This window comes from Lycorma delicatula, chromosome 5 (genome assembly GCF_047948215.1).
Source record: "Lycorma delicatula isolate Av1 chromosome 5, ASM4794821v1, whole genome shotgun sequence".
NCBI classification, from domain to species: Eukaryota; Metazoa; Arthropoda; class Insecta; order Hemiptera; family Fulgoridae; genus Lycorma; species Lycorma delicatula.
In genome coordinates this window covers 165,281,481-165,307,277 of record NC_134459.1, presented here as the reverse complement: position 1 = coordinate 165,307,277, position 25,797 = coordinate 165,281,481, and the positions used below count along the sequence as shown (strand labels likewise).

Genomic DNA, 25,797 nt, shown 5'->3' with positions numbered 1-25,797 from the left:
ATAATTGTTTTTATGGCAATACAGTAATACAGTAGTCACCTGCCGAGTTATATGATGCTTACTAGATGACAAAAACAGTAAAAAAGATTGATTGTCTCTAAAAACTTAAATAATATAAAGTTTTATTTATAAAACTGTAAAAGATTTAATTAAATTATAAGTTACATTCATAAAAGTTATTACAATAATTTTTCTTTGTTCATAGTATTGTTGGTCATGTCACTGTTTTTTTTGAGTCCTGCTGAATCACAAAGATGCCCAAGTTTTTGTACTTATGATTACCGTCCAGTCTGTGGAAGAAACTCATCAGGAAGAATGAGAACATTCGATAACAGTTGTCTTTTGAATGTTTTTAATTGCAGTAATCGTGAAAGTGAGTTTATAAAATGTTTCAAAGAAGTTTATACTGTAATTTCTAAGCTGTAAATTTAAATCTGTAGCATGGTCTATTTTAATGAAAAAAAAAAGGTATTTATTAGTCTAATTAAGAAACTAATAAATTCAGTGTCCGTTTATATATTGTATATATAATGTCAGGAATGAGTAGATCATTGATATATATATTCAATAACATTATTTTTATTGTCAATGGATAAAAAAGAAATTACTTCCCTTTTTGAGAAATCAGGTAGTTTCAGGTTCCCTTCCAGAGAACTACTTATCTTCAATGTAAAAGTTGTTGATGGATGAAAGTAACAAATAAACTGTGGCAAAACTGGTCAGAATAGAATTACAACATATAAAGTTAATTACCAAAAATATAACTCCATAATAAAACACGAAAATAATTCATACATGAAAATGATAACAAATCAATTATATGATATGCTAATTAAATAGAATCAGAATAGAAGATTCATAATAATATAACAAAAATGTTTAAAAACATGCTTTTCACAGTTTAATTATTCTTTAATCAAAATAATTATCATACATAGCAAATTTTTACAAAATTCCACCTTTAATTTCCCCTCGTACGGGGGGATGTTAGCATAAGTAGTGGTGGAATATTGTATTGTTACCTGACCTTAGTAACTGTGAAAAATTTCTTCAGTAATGTCAGGAAGTATGTTAAATTAATGATGCAAGATTTGTGGAAAAACATGAAAAGACATTGCAAATTAAGAAAAAGCAAGTAAAAATGTAAAAAGTAATAATCAAAATTATTTGAGCACGTATTATGTTTAGTTATTAAATGAAGAAACTGAGTATTTAAATCCACCATTTAAGTAGAGTTACGTTAATTGATTTTGTAAAATATCTTTTATACATAAGAATGGGCATAATTAACAACTTGAAATAAAAAAATATACTTTTATACATGTCGGTTAACATCTAACAGGAAAAATGTCTCTTGATATATATCTTATTTATTCTTACACTAATTTATTTAAGAAAGAAATTTTTTAACACAAGAAGTTATCTGATAGTATAACTTTTTTTTTCATGGCTGTTTTACTAGAGTTCTGTTTGTATTACATAATTTCTCTGAATTTTCTCCCATTGCTCACAGTAGTTTGTATTATTTTTCACACACATACAAACACAAGCATACGAACACGTGCACACGGTATAACAAAAATATAATTCTAATATACGTCAAATTTTTAGTAGAAAGATATTTGACAGAAAAAAATTATAAAACATTATTTTCTTATAAATTAATTTATGTTTTTTGAGGATGAAATAAAATTCACTCAGTCATTCTCATTTTTGGCCTATATAATTGAAAATCATTATAAATGTACACTTTTTCCAAATATTTTGGGTAGATACTATAGAAGAGGCCAAATTCTTTGTTAATGAGTTAATTTATTTTTGATTTTATAATTTTTCTTATGAATACTACACCACGAATAATTTGTGCGGCAATCATCTGATTAATAAAATAAATAAAGAGTAGCAAAGCTCTATATGGTAGCAAAGCTACTTATATTAATTTTTTTTAATGGTATAATTTACATATATGCAACATACACTAATGATAAAAATTTTATTAATAAGAAATATGAACTTTTTTTTGTCTTCAGTGATTTGACTGATTTGATGCAGCTCTCCAAGATTCCCTATCTAGGGCCTAGTAGTTTCATTTCGGTATACCCCTACATCCTACATCCCTAACAATTTGTATTACATATTCCAAACGTTGCCTGCCTGCACAATATTTTCCTTCTACCTGTCCCTCCAATATTAAAGCGACTATTCCAGGATGCCTTAATATGTGGCCTATAAGTCTCTCTTCTTTTAGCTATATTTTTCCAAATGCTTCTTTCTTCATCTATTTGATGAAGAACAACACCACTTCACCACTTCACAAAACTTCATTTGTCACTTTATCCACCCATCTGATTTTTAACATTCTCCTATAGCACCATATTTCAAAAGCATCTAATTTTTCTTCTCAGATACTCCGATCGTCCAAGTTTCTCTTCCATATAAAGCAACACTCCAAACATATACTTTCAAAAATCTTTTCCTGACATTTAAATTAATTTTTGATGTAAACAATTTATATTTCTGACTGAAGGATTGTTTCGCCTGTGCTATTCAGCATTTTATATTACTCCTGCTTCGTCCATCTTTAGGAATTCTACTTCCCAAATAACAAAATTCTTCTACCTCCATAATCTTTTCTCCTCCTATTTTCACATTCAGTGGACCATCTTTGTTATTTCTACTACATTTCATTACTTTTATTTTGTTCTTGTTTATTTTCATGCGGTGGTTCTTGTGTAGGACTTCATCCATGCCATTCATTGTTTCTTCTAAATCCTTTTTACTCTCAGCTAGAGTTACTATATCATCAGCAAATCGTAGTATCTTTATCTTTTCACCTTGTACTGTTACTCCGAATCTAAATTATTCTTTATCATCATTAACTGTAGTTCTATGTGAAGATTAAAAAGTAATGTGGATAGGGAAAAACCTTGTCGGACTCCCTTTCTTATGTGCTTCAATTATTACTGTTGCTGTTTGGTTCCTGTAAATGTTAGCAATTGTTCTTCTATCTCTGTATTTGAACCCTATTTTTTTTAACTGCTGAACATTTTATTCCAGTCTACGTTATCAAAAGCCTTTTCTAGGTCTATAAACGCCAAGTATGTTGGTTTGTTTTTCTTTAATCTTCCTTCTACTATTAATCTGAGGCCTACAATTGCTTCCCTTGTCCCTATACTTTTCCTGAAACCAAATTGGTCTTCTCCTAACACTTCTTCCACTCTCCTCTCAATTCTTCTGTATAAAATTCTAGTTAAGATTTTTGATGCATGACTAGTTAAACTAATTGTTCTGTATTCTTCACATTTATCTGCCCCTGTTTTCTTTGGTATCATGACTATAACACTTTTTTTGAAGTCTGACGGATCTTCCCCTTTTTCATAAATATATTACACACCAGTTTGTATAATCTATCAATCTCTTCCTCACCTGCACTGCGCAGTAATTCTACAGGTATTCCGTCTATTCCAGGAGCCTTTCTGCCATTCAAATCTTTTAATGCTCTCTTAAATTCAGATCTCAGTATTGTTTCTCCCATTTCATCCTCTTCAACTTCCTCTTCTTCTTCTGTAACACCATTTTCTAATTCATATCCTCTGTATAACTCTTCAGTATATTCCACCCACCCATTGACTTTACCTTTCGTATTATAAATCGATGTACCATCTTTGTTTAACACATTATTAGATTTTAATTTATGTACCCCAAAATTTTCCTTAACTTTCCTATATGCTCCGTCTATTTTACCAATGTTCATTTCTCTTTCCACTTCTGATAGCATGGATAAGCAAAGATTTAGAAATCAACTCAATGATTGCAAAACTTACCCTGGAGCAGACATTGATAGCGACCATAATTTTGTGATAATGAAATCTAGATTGGGGTTCAAAAAACTGAAGAAAAGGTGTCAGATGAATCGGTGGAATTTAGAGAAGCTTGAGAAAGAGGAGGTAAGGAAGAGCTATTCATGATAAACAACAATATTGTGTTAAACAATGATGGTACACCGATTTATAATACGAAAGGTAAAGTTGATAGGTGGGTGGGCTTTACTAGGACTTTACTAGAACGCTGGAACTCTCGATTTCCAAATCATCTGATTTGGGAAGACGCGTTCACCACTAGACCAACGCGCTGGGTAAAGAAATTCTCGTCCTGAGACTGTACAAGACTATACTTCACTTGCACTTATACATATCATTGTCATTCATCCTCGGAAGTAATACCTAACTGCGATTCCCGGAGGCTAAACAGTAGAAGAAAAAAATTATTGTTAATCCACCAAAGTGAAAGAAGATTAATTAAAAAAAATTGCATATCTAAAGTTAATTTATAATTTAGAAACTATTTAAGGAAAGCCGCCTCCATGGCGCAAGTGTTAGCGTCTCAGCCTTTTATCCGGAGGTCCTGAGTTCGATTCCCGTTCAGCCATGGAATTATCACACGCTACAAAAATTTTCATTTTTTCTCATCCTCTGAAAAAATACCTAACGGTTGTCCCGGAGGCTAAAAAAAAAGAAAAAAGTTATTTAAGGAAGAACTATTCTATTCGGTTGTTTTTCATTCCACACAATGATTTTTAAATAAATCTGACTTCTTTTATAATTTTACTGTGCAAATATTATTTTCAAACAATCATTGAATGCTATATTAATTTTCTTAATTGGATAAAATGAGTACTGAATATATTATTTATAAAAATTCGGCCTGAATAAAATATTTAACTTTTAAGTGTTTTTATTTAGATAAAGGTACTTTTAAGATATAATATAAAAAATATTTATTAACTGGTAAATTATTTAATTTTTAATTTGTGTGATTTTTGTTTTAAGCTTTTAGAATAATCAGAAATGGAAGATGCTAATTAATCATGAAGAAAAGATCAAACACCTTATTACAATAAGTAAACAATAAGTATTTTATAAATTTATTTGTAAGATTTATATCATTGAAATTCAATTACAGTCATGTAATATATATTAAAAGGTTTTTTAAACTTAAAATTTAACCTTTCCATTCCCATAACATAACTTGAAAAACTCTCTATTTCTACTGCCTACAGGAATTCAGAAAATGATTACTATGCTATTCGTAGATTGAAGGAAGACCAACTTAACCATATCAGTTAAATACAATTAAAGATGTATTTTACGATCAGGAGATGTGAATAAATTGATCGTCCTTTTACAAAATTCCTAGTTTGGTGTACTAACATTTATTCACATATAGTTATATAACACTGCAGTAATTATATTTTTACTCGTAACAATTGAATTTAAAAAACTTTTAGTCAAAATTGAATATGTTATTTAGAAATAATTATTTTTGTGTTACTGTTATACTGCAGTTCAGTAAACGTTGTAAGAGTTTAATTAAAATTCTTTCCTCTCCAAAAAAAGTCTACTACAACCACAATAATATTCAAAATTTACTTTTATATTTGTAAAAAAATGTATAAAATTTCAAATAATAAATATTTTTTGTTTTATCTATAATTTTAGAAGGCATTTGTAAAATATATGATGATTAAAACTTATAAATAATTCACTCCCATATTAAATGGGGATTGCTCTTCTAAAATAGCAATCACTTATGAGTTAATAAGAGATTAACAACTAGTATATTATGGAGTTAATAACTAACATATTCATTAGTGGGCACTATTATTAAATGAGAACATCTTAAAACGTTTATGAAACAATTGAAATTTAATCATATGTATTTATTTATACAATATCCTTTATCCTGATAATGAAGTTATTTTATGGCTGGGGTTTATATTACTTTCAAGGTGTTATACAAAGCGATTCATGAGGAAAGTGAAGTAATTTTAAAACTGATTCTGTAGCTTAAAATAAGGAAAAAAGCTCATAAAATGCTTTATTTTCAAGTTATGGCTAACGAAAATTTCACCAGGGTTTCATACCAAATTTTGCCAGTGAAAAGAGGTCATACTTAAATTTTTAAAGCAACATATAAGGGTAAATTTTATTGTTTTTTATATTTTTTGACCTGAATTGTCGGATTAAACAGGTCCCAAAACTAGATCTCTACTAGTTCCCTGAACTAGTTTCAGGGATATTTATTATTATATTTTTGAAAACATAGATATACATTTTTAATTTGATGCTAAATCAAACTAATTCTTATGAATTTACAGTATTTTATACAAAAAAAAAATATTTTTATTCTTACTATTTTTATACAAGTAAAAATGTTTTCTAATAAGTTTCATTCTTTAGTTAGAGTTATAAATTATTTGTCACATGAAAGTGACTAGGTGATTACTATCCACATATTTTATTAATTTTATTACATTATTTTTGGCTATATAACTGATACTTGCATCATTGTTTTAAAATGTTATTTTAAACAATTCACTAGATTCAGCACATAATGCTTCCAGTGCAGTTCAGTATTGTTTGGTGTTTCTCCTGATATTTCTATATAGTTTCAGTAAGTGAATGATGTCGACAATGAATGAAAGATACTTCACCACCACATTCATTGTTACTCAGTTCATTATCAGTAAATGCAGAAGACACACACATATATGAATAAATAATATATACACATACATAAATAAATAAAAATACAGAACTACTAGTAATTATTGTACAAATTACCAACAAATTAATTTTTTTTCATATTTTACAGAGTTCTGATACTATTCTAAAATTTAAAGATTCTTTAAAAATTAGAACTTGATGAGTTCCCAACTTATAAAATATCATATTTAATTTGTAGCAAATTTACTTTACTATTTTTTGTTCAGAAATAATATAACCTATTACCTGAACAACTGTATCCTAAAAGCCATAGTCAATAAAATATCATACTTCAGGTAAATTATTTAAAAAATTTATATAATTTTTTTTAAAAATTAATTTTTTTTTTTTTTAATTTTATTTGTGTCCATTTACAAATGTAAATGGACACAAATAAAATATTTTAATATGGCAGAAAGTTAATGGAAACAATACAGAGTAGTAACACGGCCACAAAAATAGAAATAATTAAACCACAGTAGATTAAGATGGACTACTTACTCAGGACGAGGTATAATAAGCATATTAATAAAATAAAGACTAAAATTCTTGTGGTAAGTTGACAACAAGCAAAAGCACATGGCATACTGGACAGAGAGCAGGTAAAAAATGTGGACTCCTTCATGTATTTGGGCAGCAGAATTATGTGGATTAAAAAAGGTAGTGGTGTTAAGTTGCATAAGCCTGGCTAAGAATAGATTTAAAAAAGTAAGGACCTTTTTACTTCTAATAAACTTAATAAAGATCTTAACAAAAGGCTGCTAAAAACCTTTCAGAGTGTGTTTTTGTATGGAACTTAGACATAGACAGTGATGGTTGAAGAGGAAAGGAGGGCTGAAGTTTTTGGAAATGTGGTGTTACTGCAGATTGATTGAATTCCAATAGGTGGATTTAATAAAGTGCACAATAAGAAAGTCTTAAGGAGAGTTAAAGGTGAAGCCTTGTCTCTTAAATATTTTAAAGCAAAGAAGAGACAAATGAGTTGGCCATTTGTTAAGGCATCATGCCTTAAATTAACCCATCATGGGTTAATTAAAACAATAATAGGTATATCTACCTAACATATGAGATACAATTATCAGTTTATGGGTGATATGGATTGTGGAATTACATGGAATTAAAGGGACATGCAGAAAATCATGATGTATGGAGATCAGCTACAAACCAATCCTAGGATTGACAACAAAAGAAGGTAAAAATATCTATCATTAAAAAAATATATTAATAAAATTGAAAAAGATAAACCATATGAATAAGAAAAAAGTTGTCGTACTACAAATTTTTATCTACAATTTTCATGTGGTAAAAATAATGGAAAACATTTTACTTCAGAAATGAAAGTTTTATAAATAATATTTACTTTAATGCTTTTAGTAGAATTGTATTGAAAATTAAACTAATATTATCTAGTTAAAAATACTCATTAATGAAACTGATATCAAGATGCAATAAACATGATAAGCTAAAGAAATAGTAGTTATTAGACTGTTTCAGATTATTGTGTTGCTCATTCCATAATAAATTTAGGTTTATATTTGAGTATATTTTAAAATTAAGTATTGAAACTAGAGGATCTCTGACTTGAGGGAAAGGTGTTCTGACCTCAGTCTCCTGATATCGGGGTAAAATGAGGGATTTAATTGTTTGACTACTCTCCACCAGCGACCTTGGTGTAATAAAGTTCAGGAAGGAGATTGGTTCTCTCAAGAGAGTTGTGCAGATGTTTCTCTGCAACAACAGAAATCCCTGCAACTCGCTTGAGAATTTTACCAATTGATTATCAATCCAAGAAAGTTCTTGTAATTCTTTTTTTTAACCGTATCATTTTGAATTTGAAGAGGAAATACTTGATAGTGTTGGCTTCAAACCATCATTTTTTCTTGTTGTCAGAGTTAGAAAAAGAAGGCAGCTAAGGGCTACTAAGCCTCATAAAATTCTTTTGCTTGTTGACAGTTATGCAAAGGACATGGCTGGTCTTATGCAGAGAAGTTTGATGTTGGACTACAATATGACTTCAGTGGAAATCCCTATTGTTGGAAATGCTGATGTAGGAATTTTTATAAATGACAACCTTATTCTGCCTTTGAAATAATGTCCCTTTTTAAGTAAAGGGTTAAAAAGGGTTAAGGTGGTATATAATGACATATCTTCTATGACAGAATTCTATCTACCTCTAATATAATAATTAATAATAAGGCTTTTTCTAAAACAATTTCTAATGCAAAAAAAGAGGTTATTTATATTTAAGTACTATATTTTAATATTCCAGTATTGGATTTTGTTTTCCAATATCCCCCGCTTAAAAGCAACAGCTACATATTCAATGGCAAAATAGTGATTACACAGAAAAAATTAAAAAAAGGATTAGAGTAACTGTAATCAGGCATAAACCTGTAGTTCAGAGTGAAAATAAATAAAATAAATAAATCCATGCCAATTTATATTCAAATCTTTTTGACTAATAAATGGAATTAAAAGTTAAATAAATAAGAAGCTGATTTAGAATACGTTGTTATTTTCCTTGTTCCATATACAACCTGTCTAAAACATTAGGGAAACCCCACCTTTATAGTATTACTATTGTTATTGCATAAATTACCTGCTGCAATATATAAGAGAAATCATGCTTTATATACCAGTCTGAGTTTCATACAAATCAGAAGAAGATGGACATCAAACTTTTCAGTTTTACAGGTAATGAAATTTGTCTGCTGTCTCTTTGTATTAGCTAATGTATTTAACAACTTACTGTCAATGTGTATGTATTTAGTTATTTGATTAAAAGCAGTTTTAATTAAGATTTTATATGTATAATATTCATAATACATATGCACATGTATTTATTAAACACTTTTCAGTGAATCATTATATCTAAATACAATATTATTATTTTTTTTAAATTGTAAGAATTACACAGGAATTTTCTGATTCAGTGCATTATATTTCAACACCCATCATCTTTGCATACTTTTTTTGAATAAAAAAGTTTCAAATTAAAAAAAATGTAGGTAATAAAAATAAATAATTAAAAGCAATCAAATTAATAAATATGTGTATGCCTTGTATTTCTGCAAAGAAGTAAATATTGAATGATATTATCTATTTATACTACTATTATTGGATCTAGCATTTTATTAATTATATTATAATACAAAAAAATTCTCTCATTAAGTCATTCTTGATCCTTTAGAGACTCAATTATTTTTAATAATTTTATATCCATTTTCTTAGAAAATCATGTGTTTTTAATTTTTCATTAATGTAGTATATAAATAAATTAAATATATTGTTTTTTTTTTAAAAAAAGAAAAAAATGCATTTTTATGTTGATTGTGGAAAAAAGTTTAGTAATAGTAAATTAATTTTATATGGATTTCAATACCAGATAGTGGATACCACTGTATTTGGTGGTCAGAGTTGAAATAACCAAATATTTTAGGAATGGTCGACCTGAGTCTGTACAAGACAAGGACCTCATTTACATTTCATACAAATCATCCTCATATCATTGGTCCAAGGGATTGTATATTATAATGTATACATTATAAATAGAAAATAAAGTAACTATTAATAAAAGAATAAAAAAAATATATAATTAACAATTATTAAGTTATTTATTAATATTAATGAAAGAGGACTTTTATGATTATTATTGCATTTATAGTTATTTCTTAACTATTAAATTTTAATTATAATTTAATTTTCTTTATATACATACAAAAAGGCCAGAAAGAAAATTCATTTATTAGGTTTTCACTTCATAAGTAACCAGTGTAATATTATTAAATTTAGTATCCTTAATTTTTATATTACTTTATTTATATACGTAATATATATATAAAGTAACTTAAACTGTACAAATATTGAAACCTTTTATAAAAATTTTTATATTATGGAAATAAATTAATATAATTTTTATGGAAATAATTAAAAATATTAATACATTTAAAAATATTACATAAGTATGAGACATTTCATTTTACAAAAGACTTAATCCACTATTACAAGATATATAAATAAATATATATATATATATATATACACACATTAATTAGCTTTTTTTAAACAAATTGGTAGTATTCTGATAGTTAAAAACTACTTAGTATGGCCAGTTTTAATTTCTATAAATATAGATAACCATTAAATATTCTTTTACTATTACTATGCCATTGTTATATGCAACTCAGCGAAGAAAACAAATTACTCTTTTCTTAGTATGTCTGGTATGTGACCTTGTTATTCTTGAGAACGACTAATTGTTTGGAGTGACTTATAATTCTTGTCATATTGATTTAACGCTTACAGTTCCAACACTAAACACTCACACACATAAATATGAATCTTAAAATATGCATCAGTTATTTATGTTTTCAGTCACCATAAAAAATAAAAAATTACATACAACCAAGGAGAAATATGAATTTAATAACTGTGTAAATGTCCATTATAAAGAGGCTTAATGTAAAGAAAATCAAATGTATTTTCTGAATTAACATAAATTTTACATATAATTTAAAAAAAAAATAACTCTCAAGTGACAAGATTAAATTTAAAAAATAAAAATTGTTCAAAAATATTGAAAAAATAGACAGATACAGACATAATGTTAAATAAATTCAAATGTAATTTTTTGAGGAACAGGGGTGAACATTTTTGCCAATTTTTTTTTTTTTTTTATTAATATACTAGACATTTGGAGATAATGAAGTATCAAAAATTTCAAATTTTAAGCACAGTTAGTGTTATTTATTGAGTTTTTAAACTCTGAAAAATTAAAAAAAAAATTGTTTTTTGTCACAGAGTTTTGGAATGAAATGGGAGAAAGTTGTTATAGTCATTTAAGGTCATTGATGAAGAAAATATTCCTGTTCTTTTCTGAAGCAAGAAATATCTAAGAAAGAAAAAAATTTCGTCATTTTCTGGGGATGGACTGAATATTAAAAAAATATCCTGATAAAAAGGCTTTAGTTTTGTAAGAAAGGTTTTTTTTAATATAATGCTCTAGTAAAATTGTTAAATTTATTTTGGGCAAAACATCCCTTTTTCCAGTTTTTGCAAAAATTAATGTAATAAATTCCTCTGAGAATGGCTCTTCTTACCAAGTTTGAAGAATATTGGTTTACGAAGTCTAGTTATTTAGATTCAAACATACACATGTAAATAAAAATTTACTTAAAAAAGGTTATTTTGGGCTTAAGGATAACATTTAAAAAAATATATTTTGCAATTCTAATATAATAATTTGGACCTTTTTTTTGATGAAATTTTTTTAAAAGTCTCCTCGAAGCACAATTTAAAAAAAGAGTGAATTTTTTGAAAATTTTGTGCAATCATCAATTACTATGCTTTCCCTTTAATATTATAGCTACACTAACTTTATTAGCCAGGAATATAAAAGCTTGAAGATGAAGAAACAAAGTTAAAAATTGAAATTATTTTTCTTCTAATAATTGCATTCTGTGATAAATTTGATATCCTTGGCATCACCACTGAAACACAGCTTTGACTGTAACCATTTGAAATCAAAATAAGGTGATAGAAATAAAGATTGATGTAAATTTGAAAATATTTATGAATTATAAAGGCACGCGTGAATTGGCAGTTCTATCATTCAAGTTAGTAACATAATGGTATTTGAATATATGGTTTTAAATCATATTTATAAACAAATCATACAGATTTACTAGTTTATTTACTTTATTATATTTGATGATAATTTTCAATTTTGATCTATTAATTAAAATTTTTTCATCAATTATAAATACCTTATAAATTTACACAATAAGAAAAAGAAATTGTGCTTTACTAATTGCAACAAGATGTATGATGTGATCAGTTGTAATTGTGTGTACTTGAACGATTGAACTGCCATTCCTAGGTCGCCTTTTAATTCAAAAAAATTTTCAAATCTTAATTCATCACGCATTTCCATCATTTTATTTTAGTAGTTTCAATTTCTATACTCCAATTCATCTTACAGTGATGATTTCCAAGACATCAAACTTATTTTGCTAAATGTCTGTCACATCTGGAATGTGATTTCTTAGCAAAAAAAGATTTTTTTACTGTTGTCTGAATTACTTTTAAAAATCTTCTGGAAAAGACAGTTTTTTAAAAATATTTTTACATCAATAAGAAGAAAAATGAAAACAATAAGTAAGTGATTTATACATTTTATGCAAAAACGAATGCTGATTATAGCAGTATAATCAACTGTTTTTTATAATTTGTTTTTATGAAGGGTACAGTAATACAGTAAAGTTACTACTAAGTTATATGATGCTTAGTAAACGACTGAAACGGTAAAAAACATTGATTGTCTCTAAAAACTTAAATAATTTAAAGTTTTATTTATAAATTTGTAAAAGATTTAATTAAATTTATTAAGTTACATTCATAAAAATCAGTAAATAATCTTTCTCTGTTCATAGTATTGTTGGTCACATCACTATTTTTTTTGAGTCCTGCTGAATCACAACGATGCCCAGATGTTTGTACTGCAGATTACAATCCAGTTTGTGGAAGAAACTCATCAGGAAGACTGAGAACATTCAGTAACAGTTGTGCTTTGAATGTTTTTAACTGTAAAAATAATGGAAGTGAGTTTGTAAAATGACACCATGGAGTTGCAGTTTTTTAACTTTAATTTTAAATTTGTAGAATTTTCTATTTTAGTGGGGAAAAAATAGGTTATTATTAATCTAATTAAGAAGCTGATAATTCAATGTCTGTTTATTCACAGCATGCATTATGTGAGGAATGAGTAAGTTATTGATCTACATATCCATCAACTTTATTTTTATTCTTAATGCATAAAAAAGGAACTACTTTCCTTTTAGGGAAATCAGAGAGTAACAGGTTCCCTTCCAGAGAACTGCTTACCATCAGTGTAAAAGAAACCTTGATGAATAAAGGTAACTACAAAACTGTGACTAAACTTTGATCAGAATAAAAATTCAGAAATGGAAGGTGTTAATTAATTATGAAGGAAAGGTCAAACACCTTAGTACAATAAATATCAATAAAATGGTATATAACTCAAAGTATTGAGTTAAATATAAAAAATAAAACTTCATAATAAAACAAAAATAATAAATATATGAAAATAGTGGCCAATCAATTATATGAAATGCTAATTGAATAAAATTAGCATAAAATAATAATAATAATATTAAAAGTATTAATCAAAATTATTTGAGCAAATATTTTTACATATTATATTATACTAATTATATTATTATTATATCATATTATTTTTACATATTAAATGAAGAAACAGATATATCACAAGGGATTTTTATTAATATTTAAAACCATCAGTAAAATTAAGTAAGTTAACTGATTTTGCAAAAAAAGATCTTTTATACACAACAATGGGCATAATTAATAACACTGAAATTAAAAGATATGAATATATCTGGGTTATTAGTATCAAAACTTGAGCATATATCTTGTTTATTTTTGTTACTTTATTTCAAAAAACAATTTTTTAGCAGAAGAAGCTTTCTGATAGTACATAATATTCTGGTTATGCTCTGGTTATTTAAACCAGTTAGTATTGCATACAGAGATATGTAAATATTTATATTGTATATAAGATATGAATGCATTATATAATTTCTCTGAATATTCTCCCATTGATCTCAGAATTTTGTATTACTTTATACCTCTCACGTAAACACACATGCATGGTATAAACAAAAATATAACTCTGATATATAAGTCAAATTCTGAAATTACCTTTTGATAGTGGTAGAAGAATTTTGTCAATATATTTGACAGAAAAAAAATTATGAGTATAAAACATTGTTCTCTCATAACATAGTTTATAAAAATTTCTAAAAATTGGTTTAACTTTTTTCAAGATGCAATAAAATTCACTGTCATTCAAATTTTCTGCCTGTTTAATTAACAAACCCTTAAGAGTGTATACTTTTTCAAATCTTTTTGAGTAGAAAATAAACAAAAGGCCAAACTTTTATAACTTCATTTTTTTTATATTTCTTCTTATAAACACTGCTCCACAAATAGTTAATCTAACAAATTGAAAGAAGATTAAATAAAAAATTAGAAATCTATATTTATGATTTAGCGACTATTTAAGGTAAGGAAGAACTATTATTTTCTGATGTTAATCACTTTACAATTATTTTTAAATAAATTTATTTGACTTCTTTGATAATGTTACTGTGCAAAAATAATTCTCAAACAATTATTGAATCCTACAGCAATTTTCTTAATTGTGTAAATGAATACTGAATTTATATTTGAAAACGTTACTTAGAAAATTACTTGCATCAATGAAATACTTAGTTTTTCTTTTTATAGAATTTTAAGATAAACATTCAAAATATTTATGGACTGCTACATTATTAATTTGTGTGATTTTTTCAGGTTATAGGAAATTCAGAAATGGAAGGTGTTAATTAATTATGAAGAAAAGATCAAACACCTTTTACAATAAATAATCAATAAAATGGTATTTTATAAATGTATTTGTAACATTTATATCATAGAAATTTAATTGCAGTCACGTAATATATATTATATGGTTTTTTAAACATAAAATTTAACCTTTCCATTCCTGTAACATAATAACTTTAAAAACTCCCTATTTCTACTGTCTATAGGAATTTAGAAATTGTTTTACAGTTCTCTTCTTAGAAGGAAGACCAACTTAAACTAATCAACTGATAATCAAATTGATCATCCTCTTATACAGTTTTTAGTTTTTCACAAATATAAATAAAAGAAATAATGTAATTACTGTTATCATTTATAGGTTTACAACAATGCAGTAATTTTATTTTTACTCTTTACATTCGAATTTTACACAATTTCAATCAAAATTGCTTATTTTATTTAAAAATACTTTATTTTATTATAATATTATACTGTAGTTATTATACTGTAGACAGAAAGTTTTAATAGTTTAATTAAGATTTTATTTAAGGAATTCTCCTCCCCCACCCCAAAAAAATTATACCCAGTGATTACAATAATGTTCAAAATGTAATTTTTAAATGTATAGAATTTTATATAGTAAATATTTTTCTTTTATCTAAAATTTTATATGGAATCAGTAAAACATTTGATAATTAAAACTTATAAACGAATGATTCATTTTCATATAATAAAGGAATTGCTCTTCTAATATTACTCATAAAGTTAATAAACCAACCATGTTAAATAGCTAAACCAACCAGACTCATGGACAACAAAGTATTTGTTCATAAAATACAGCAAAATATCAAAACACCTGCTGACAGAAAATATTTACATTTGCATACATTCACCAAAACTTGGTGAATTGCCAACATTTCCAAGAAAGAAGATTATTGTGTTGCATAAAAAAACTACAAACAAAATGTAAGTATACAAATTCATATAAAACTTAACAAAATATATTAATATAGCATGCCAGGTAATTCAATTTACAGTGACTGCATTAAATATTATATTGGAGAGAACGGGTGGTCATTTATCTACACTATAAACAAAACATATGTGCACTTTACTACAGTTCAGTTATGTTTTTAAAACACCATGTATAAAAAGGGTACTTATACAAAGGCATTAATCTCAATATGCAAATTTTACATATATGACAGAAAAGTTAAGATTTGAACAATCTACCTATTCAAGATCTCATCACATGAAATTTATTAACACATTTGATTTTATAAAATATAATATATTAAATGAACAAAAACAACATAGTTTAAATAAGTCATTTTACTAAACCTTAAAGGAGTTTTGTAACCTTTTTTTTGAAAATGGGGGCACTATTAGTATTAGTGCTGCCATAATTCCCTTAAATCAAGGTAAAACTAATTATCTCTGATAGATTTTTGAAAAAATAATTCTCTTGTAATTTGAAAGAAAATTGTTGTAAACTGTTTAACTTGATATAAGTTAAATTGATGTAGTACTCTAGAGAATCTAGAGTACATAAAGGTTATTAAAAAATGTTAAAAAATTAAAAAGAAAGAATGAATTAGTGAATTGCAAATAATACAGTATAACAATAAACTAAATTAAAACAGGTATAACTAAAAAAGGAAAGAAGTAAAAGAATTCATCAAAATTAAGTAAGTTATTATTTTAATAAATACCAGTCATTTTGATTGATGATTATTTTTAGAATATTAATACTTAATTTTCAGCATACAATTTTTTAAAAATATCATAATTATTTACTACATTTTTTTTTCATGAAGTATATATAATTTTTTTTTCTTTTGAATGATGTATGTTAATTTTTGTTTTAAGCTCTGTTCCTGTCTTTCTCATTTATGTGATACGTACAAAGCATCCATTAGACAATTTTTCTGAGAGTAATGATGTTCATTATATACCATTCACGGTGATTACAGAGTAAACCCTATATAATGTATTGGCTCTACTGCAATGGGCATGAAATGTTGATATATTACAATCATTCATACAGTGAATATACATTAAGGTATTTTCACTCTCTTTACTGTCATGGGATATCACAGATGTCATGAAATGTTTGTTAATTTCTGAGAATGCTCATACAATTTTTTAGAATGACTGTTGTCTATGTCAGGTTATCTGTAAGCATTAGATTATAATAGCTTCATAAATTATAAATTTCATTATTTAAAATGTAAATAAAATGTAACTTATTTAAAGTGTTTCAACTTCTAACTGCACATAACTACTATGTCAGTTGGACAGTTTCAAGTAAACCCAAATTGATTTTTGTGTAGAAATTCAAAGTGAATCACAAATGGCTAGCTATTCTAAGCATTAAAGTTAACATCAAAAAGTGGATTTAGGAACTATCTTACTGTTTTTTAAAGGCAAACAGATAGGTGGTTTATTACTGTCAAAATTCATCTCCATTTAATAGAAGTACTAGTGAATACTAAATTAACATAACAGTTTAAGTATCTTTCTTTTTGTTCATGGACATTAAAAGAATTGCTCATTGGTAGTTGTATTAACTAGTAGAAAGTTTATGAATGCTCTCTATTACCTGGTCAAATGTTTGAACAATACATACAATAATAATATATCCCATCCCCGTAGAGAAAGTCTTGTGATGCTTCTGGTCGCCACACCACCCCCTCGTTCCTAACATGTGTGGGCTTTAATGGGAGTCGTCTTTCGCCCTCTAACTTTTTACATTTCATAGTAATAAGCCAAGCCTCATTGGAATGTCACTAACTAATGTAAATATCTCGGTAGACATTTACATCGGTGATTTTTAAACTCAACTTTTGCCTTCGCTGTAGGCCTCGTTCGGACATCTTGAATGTTCTACATCGTTGTCCTTAGAACTAGCTAACCAAGTTTGTGGAAGTATGAACCCCGTGGCTAGTTCTACTTTTACTGAGTCACTTTCTTGTAAATGTCTCAAAAATTCAAGGCAAATTTAAACACAACATACCACCAAAAATGTTGTTCGCAACAATGAAAATTTAGTCCTAGTTCCCTTAGTGAACTCAACTTCAGTTCATACCCCTGACTTGGACAACATTAATACAAAGGTATCAGCAAAGCTATAGTGCTGCAGGCCCTCCTCTTGCTGGCTGTTATAGGCGGTTATAGAACAGTTTTGCGGGAGGCAGTCTGTGTTATAGCCGGAGTCAAACCAATAGATATCTTGGCTAATGAGCATAAGGAACGCTAGATTTCCAAGGTAAATTACCTATTGACGTCAAAACGAAAGCAGGAGATTGAAGACCGGGGCCTTGCGTCATGGCAGGTCAGGTGAAACGAATCCCTCATAGGTCGCTACACGCATGGTATATTTCCTATTGTGTCTAATTTAGGTGCGATTAGATGGGTCTCCCCATACGTACAAGCACCAAGCTTTAACGAAGGATAATAACTATCCAAGGAATTGAAATTAAATTGTACCGCACGTTAGTAACAGCCACAGTCCTTACTGTTGACCGAATGCTTGCACTCTTTGCGCAATCTTTTACAGTTGACGCACGTTGGAGCCTCGGCTTTCTGCATACAGTCGTCGCGGTTGTGACCTTGTTCGCCACAATGCGCGCAGACTGACGCATACTTACAGAATGTGGTCCTGTGCCAAAACGACAGCACTTGAAGCACCTTTGTACATCCCCGTACTCCTAAACCCTACAGGACGTTAAATCAACATACAACCTACCCTCAGACATAAACTTCTTGAAGAGACCAGCGCCAAGTTCAAATACGTGATACCGCGGGCACACGCTTACCGGCCTTGAAGAGTAGCCTACACTCTTTCCTAAAGTCGGCCTCATCCAGTTCGGTATTCTGTTCTCTGATGAGAGGCAGAACCTCCTCAACGGATAGCCGTCGGTCAATGTAATAGACAATGACCCGGGGCCTACGCTTTCGCTTCGGGTCGCCCTTAACGTCGAGCTTCTTTAGCTCAGGAGGCTCCGAGATGACTTGGACTGTCTCCTTGTCATTCCACTACCGGACCCTTGCTGGTCTCTTTAATTTCCCTAATTTTAAGCTTTTTCCGGTCCCTGCGAACAGCAACCTGGAAATCCTCCTTGAGTTGTCTACTAGTCTTAGTAGACCCCTCAAGCTTCTTAACAAAAATAACCTCGGGCTGCTTCGAGGCTTGACTAGCCTCACGCTTGTCTTTGACAACATCAGCGTATCGCTTCTGCTATCTCGGAGCAGGAGTTGGAACCTGAACTACCTTAACCTCCGCAAGCCTGCAAGCCAACTTCTCAAAACCATCTGCCAAAGCAGACAGAACACCCTTGACAAACCGTAAAGTGGAAATATTCTGTTCCTCGCTCCCGCGCTAACGCTGCGGGTACCTTCGACAAAGTCTAGAAGGTTGTCAATACTTTGATGCGCCGCAGCCAACATCGCACACGAACTGCCAGGTTTACACTGAGCAGCCAGAAAATCGTCGACCAACGGGTCGCATCTAACTTCCCGGGAGGTAATCCCCTCACCTACCTCGGAGACCTCACTCTCTGAACACGAGGGGAACTGTGAAATTTCCGTTCTCCTCTTTCGCCCAGGCCTTACTACCAGCTGGTTCTCTAGTACGGCCAGAGATACCCTAGCCTCACTACCATGGGGTGGAGACATGCTCTCCGTCTTCCTTCCTACAAAGAAACTCTGGGCGAACGCACGAATGTGACGACTTTCCGCAGCGAGCCACGGACAGCTGGGGACCTTCTTTATTCCCCTGTCACTCTTTGTACCTCTGGGCCACTACTGGATCAATTGGGTGCAATCCGTAAACGTACGGCACGAAACCACAGATTACGGCCCCCGCTCTGAAAAGAGCGCAAGCAGGACTAGGGAAAATCCCTTGCTTGTAACAGGGTCTTACGACCAGGAGTCGTTGCTACCTTTCAGTCGCGATGAGGTGGGTACGTGTCGTATAAATGTAACCATCTTACCGCGTGGAAGTAACAAATAACAAGCCTAAAATGAACAAGCGCTAACTGTGTTCACAGTCTGATAATCAGCGAAGCCTTGATACTGCTGGAAGGTACACAAACGACCAGCACCCAACAAAATAACTGAGAATAGACCAAAACACACGAACTCTAGACGCACTTAAGGAGACCAGAGTTGCACCCCGCTGTCATCAGCCAGCCTCGACTTCGCAAGAGGACACCCTTCCGACTTGGCTCCCCCCTCGCCGCCGTGATCTCCTCGTGCAGTTCCAGCTACCGCCTTCCCTGCAAAACTCGAAGCAGAGGCTACCGCAGGTTTTTCGTTCAATGCCACCTGAACACGACGGGGTAGGAGTACCTCCCCCGCTCATACCACAGGATCCTTAGCCGGAACCCGCAGCCTAGGCGGTGACCTACCGATCGACCTTCGCGATGCGAAGGGGTCATCGGCTACCAAGCCCTTGGCGAAACCAACCAAGTCGTCCAGGCTATCCCCTCCGGTTGCCGCTCCATGACGCTAAAAGTAAAACTACACCTGCTGCAATGCCAGGCACTACGTTTACAGCTTGTAAGAATCTACCAGCTGACACAAAACTGGGTGAACGTCTTCAAATGTAGTCCGAGCATGGCAGTCTATTATTACATTACCCCACTCGAACAGTCAAAAGCTAAAACGCTCCTAATATATGACCACCGACGAGGTCAGAGCGAAATCGCTTACCTGCCAGAGGACCTGAAATTTCTTTGGCCTCACGAACTACGAAATAGGGACACCGACACGCAAAGGAAACGTCCTTATTTAGCCAACGGTAGCACTACTGCAACACACTACGCCACTGTTTTGTGTAACACTCCGCAACAGCGTAGGTTTACAAACCGCCACCGATCGTTGTACAACCCCGACGATGAGAACGTAGAACACTGCTCTTTCTGAAAAAGCAGCCGGTAATGCAATGCAAATATGTAGTACGGGTTCAGAGTCCGAGAAGCTATCAGGATCGAGAAGCGTAAGTGTGATGCTTACCTTGATCTGAAGGTCACGTCTATCAGACCGGCATACGGTGACACTAACAACGCCACAGTGGCATTACCTTCAGCCACAGTGAGTCTTGCAAAGCAAGGTAGTGATCAGAGTGCGTTGGGTGCTATGTAAGGTTGCACTCATAAAGAATAAGCCACGCTGTTTCATGTGCCATGAAATGGGGCAGGCAGCGAAGTGCAGTGGTCCTGATAGGTTATTTCTCTGCTTTAATTGCGGGTTGGAATGACACGTGGCTAGACTGTGCAGTAAGCGGCCTGTGCAGAAATGGTTAAATATCTACAGATAATTGTCAACCAGTGTGCGGTGTCTCACAACATTGCCATGGAGATTGCTAAACGAAACGAAGTGGATGTACTGTTAATATCTGAGCCTAATTTGAGTAGGGCTAGTGCACATAGATGATTCCTGGATTACACGAAGAGTGCTGTAATATAGTCGTTATCCCGCGGGAGCCAGTTGTTTCACGTGGTGCTGCCATAGGGTTCATGTGGGCTGAATTTCAGCAAGTTGTAGTTCTGAGTGCTTATGTATCACCCAACACATATATAACATTGAGGAGTATGAGGAATTGCTAGACACACTTTCAAGAACGGTTAGTAAATAAAGAAAAGATGTTATTGTGACAGAGACTTCAACACTAGGAATACTGCATGGGGTGGACTTATGACCAACTTTAGGGGAAGACTACTGAATGAGGTGATGGCTGGGCTGCAGCTCACCTGTTTGAATGTCAGAGCCAAGCTGACATTGATATGGGAAAGTGGTAGCTCCTTCATTGACATTACTTTTGTCTCTGAGACAATTGCAGCACGGGGAAGATGTGGGAGGTGGTCAATGAGGAAACATTGAATTACCCCCAAACAATTCTTTGTGAAACCAATGACCATGTCCGATTGGTTATCGTGGATGTCCCAGAAGAAACATTACGCTGGCGGGCAAAATGCACTCCTGGTGAAGTAATAGCTGAAGTATGGCCTGATGATTCTTCCTCATCAGATGATGAGCCAAGGGCTCAATTAATTGAGGGCTTTTTAGCCCAACATGGTGTGCAGGTATATAATGTACATTATATACCTGCCCATTACATATATAGTTGCCCACCTACACAGTTGTGGTAGATGGGCATCGACATTTTGCTGGAACAAACAGGGACGTTACTGTAGGTAGGTTTGGTAGGTTATATATTCAAACAACATATACCAGTATGTGAATTTCAATTCTTCAAAATTATTTATAATTAAAATTTTTTGTTACATCCATTAAATAAGTGTATTCCATTGTGATTCACTGAGTTTTAAGATTAGTTATAATGATATAAAAATTCATTTTTTAAGAATTTATATTATCATCCGTTAAAATATACCACTCCAAAACAAATAGAAAGTGTTCATCATGCACTCAGAAACATGAAAACATTCTAACAAATCCAAAATTATAAAATATATTATTAGCAAATACAAATAAAACATTAATTTAGCAAATGAATAAACACAATACCCTTTCCCACTTTTCAGCCACTTAAAACATCCTAGACGTGCAAAAAAGGAGTGTAGCATAAGTAAAAAGAAAATTATGAAAAGTAGTTCATTCAATTTGGCATAAAGCAAAATTAATGCCTTTTATTGTTTTTGAAAAGTAATATTACACAACAAAACAGAACATACTAACAGACACGTTACCCTCTCATCTCCTTTTCATCACACAGAATAACAACTAATCATGTGTTACCAAGATAATAGTTCAACATTATTTGTATTATTATTATTTTAATAGTTCGTAACATAAAACATATAGTAAGGTGCAAAGTACAAGTGAATTCAAAAGAAACTAAATGGTATAATACAAATGTCGGTACATATTGCTTGTTTAACATTTTTCTTTTTCAGAAATGAAAGATACTCAAATCTATTGCTAGATTTGAGTATCTATTTAGATTTGAGTATATATATATATATATATATATATATATATATATATATATATATTAAATGAATACAATTGAAAGTTTGGTAAAAAATTAAAAAGATTAACATTACGGAACTTCATAAAATTAAACTTTCGCTTTATCTCTTTTTCCTATTTCCCTTCTTTCCTTTTAAATCGGACCAGTAGCGTAATTCGGTCTAGTAGTTTTTTAGTCTATAGCGGACACACATACGAACATTGCCTTTTATATCTACAGAAAAAGAAAGTCGGTATATTTCTTTCTTTGTTTTGTAAATATCTCGACACCGGCGCCACCTAGCGGGTATAGGTTTTGCAAAAAAATTCTCTTTTCGCATAACTAATACGTATTCCGAATATGAGCCAGATCGGTCCATAAATACAATTTTTCCAAATATCTCAACTCCAGCGCCACCTAGCGGGTTCATTTTTTGTAAAAATATTCCTTTTCACGTAACTAATATATATTCTAAATGTGACCAAAATCCGACCATAGATGCAATTTTCTCCAAATATCTCAACCCCAGTGCCATCTAGCGGGTCCATTGTTTGCAGAGGTTTTTTTTTTCCATGTAGGTAACACAGATTCTGAATATGAGCCATATCGGACCATAAATACAATTTTTAAAAATATCTCGACCACAGCGCCACTACCGGGTCCAAACTAATTCAGAAACCTTCGCGGGCGTGCGCACAACAACTTACCAAAGTTTCATCGCAATCGGATAAACGGTTTAGAAAGGCATAAGAGACATACAGACAGACAAACATTCATTTTTATATATATAGATAAGCTAATTACTTTTTGGCATTAATAATTTTTTTTTATTAAGTCTTGATCAAAATAGGAAAAGAAATGTAGAAAAATAATAGAAAGACACTGGTACTAATATGTGATAAAGCTGCCTGGAATTCGGCATTTAGGAATATACATTTTTTATCATAAGTTTTCTTAACTAATTTTCGTATAAAACACTCTGAATGTGTTAATGACATACGGGTTATATCTTTATTACATAATAATCGAATACTAAGCTAAAATCTATTTAAAGCTCTATATTTAAAGTCGTTTATATAGATCCACCAGAGGAATTTTCACTATAAAGAAAAACAATGGTCACTAAAATCAGTTCATTTAGCGAAAAGTAGAGTTCGAACTTATGTAAAAAATAAAAATAGTACGGATATGAAGCTCTTCCTTTTATTGAAGCAGCTTTATAATACATACGGTTTTTAACCAAATTTCAAATTTTATTTTTAGTAAATAAAACACATATGATGATGATTTAAAAATATTAAATATCACATTATTACAGGTGATTCAAGTAACGATACAAATATACACGGCAGTCTGAACAATAAAATGAACAGAATGTAACAAATACAACTAGTACTACACATTAGTTTTCTAATAAATTTTTACTTATTAACAAATTTTTATAGAAGTCTAAGTAAAATACTGAAGCAAAAAATAAAGATCTGAAAAATTTATACCATTCGTAGAACGTATTCATACATGTATGTAAAAGGAAAATTACCTTATTTTTATAAAACATTGATAAAAAAAAATCTGATATGGACACCACATGACTTCCTAGTACATCTATTAAATTACATATGCACATTTTTTGCTGCACTTCATTTAAACTTATTTCATTTGAAAGTGAGATGCGATCCTCCAATTCTTTAACAAAGTGGAAAGTTACACAATTGCTGAAATATTAGGTTAGAGTAAAAGTCCCTTTACTATTCGTATTACTAGATCAGTATTATTCGTATCTTCGTGAGTTGCTGATTAACAAAATTTTCAGATTTCTGGTGTGTTGTATAAATAAAAGTTAATAATAATTAAACTATTCCGTTTAGTGAACTCCTGTGTACTGGTTACAAATCTTAATTTCGACCTTACGATATAAAATATTCAGTTTTTATTATTAGATTATTTGGTGAATAATCAAAAATGAAAAAGAAACAATCATACATAAAAAACAATAATAATATGACGAAATATATCTCAAAAAAAAAAGAAGAAAATGTTAAAACCAAAGAAAGAATAAAGATTACCAAACAAAGATTAAGAGAAGATGATAAATATACAGGAAGAAAACATTAAGACCAAGGAAAGAATAAAAAGATTCGATGATAAAGTATGATGAATATAAAGACAAAGAAATTTAGGAAAACAACTTGAACGTGTACGTAAATTAAAATCAGAAGAATTATATCAAATCAAAGAGCGATTAAATATTGGCAAAAAAAACAAACAAAATGATGATCAACTCCGAGAATATTGTCTTTAGGGAGAATATTGTCCGACAATATCAGAGGAGTAATGAATTAGTATTAGAATTAATAGAGGCGTAATGGGTAAGAATTTTTTGAAATTTATTAAAGATCGGGCACGTATGCCTCAGTGTATATTCTGTTCTTATGAGGGTCTATTTTTCAGTCATTCTGTAGTTAACTTAAATGTACATAAAATTAAACAGAAATTCCAGAATAATTAAATAAGATTAAACTAGAAAATCCAAAAATAATACGATTCTAAATTATAAATTCCAATTGATATTAAGTAATCAGATGTTTCACCAAATCTATTAGATATACACATATATGTAATAATGCCTATTTAATTACACACACAATTTTTAAATGTACATAAAATTTTAATTTCACTAACTTTAATTTTTGTTATTGAATAATTATTTATTGTAAAAATTTTTTTTACAATCACGGATTAATAATTATCAATAAATCAATATTTTTAATCTAAAAAAATGTTTTAAAAAAATTAATTAAAAAATAAAGTTAAAAAATAAAAAAAGGAGATGAAATCTGATTCGAACAGATGTGCCTTTCCCGTATAGAT

General features: G+C 30.2%; 2 protein-coding genes across 3 annotated transcripts in view; both read left to right on the top strand.

Moving 5' to 3' along the window:
* Positions 1-25,797, top strand: part of LOC142325564 (vasotab-like) — a 93,746-nt gene that overhangs the window by 1,757 nt on the left and 66,192 nt on the right. The window contains exons 2-3 of one of the 2 annotated variants that reach the window (XM_075367469.1): positions 206-373; positions 4,830-5,476. The exons of the other annotated variant lie outside the window; for it this stretch is intronic. Coding sequence (XP_075223584.1) covers positions 206-373; positions 4,830-4,861 — 200 coding nt within the window. The 3' untranslated portion in view covers positions 4,862-5,476. Of the gene's footprint in view, positions 1-205; positions 374-4,829; positions 5,477-25,797 lie in introns of those variants that run through there. 2 annotated transcript variants of the gene reach the window in all.
* LOC142325565 (vasotab-like) lies at positions 9,105-15,126 on the top strand. The gene is made up of 3 exons (XM_075367471.1): positions 9,105-9,239; positions 12,977-13,144; positions 14,940-15,126. Exons 1-3 carry the CDS (start codon positions 9,212-9,214, stop codon positions 14,969-14,971), a joined length of 228 nt encoding a protein of 75 aa, XP_075223586.1. The 5' UTR covers positions 9,105-9,211; the 3' UTR covers positions 14,972-15,126.

Bases quoted from the DNA above. Each gene is read 5' to 3' on its own strand.
- LOC142325565 (XM_075367471.1), top strand. From the start codon at position 9,212: ATGGACATCAAACTTTTCAGTTTTACAG. The intron at 9,240-12,976 runs GTAATGAAATTT...CTCTGTTCATAG, and splicing joins CAAACTTTTCAGTTTTACAG to TATTGTTGGTCACATCACTA. The intron at 13,145-14,939 runs GTGAGTTTGTAA...TGATTTTTTCAG, and splicing joins TAACTGTAAAAATAATGGAA to GTTATAGGAAATTCAGAAAT.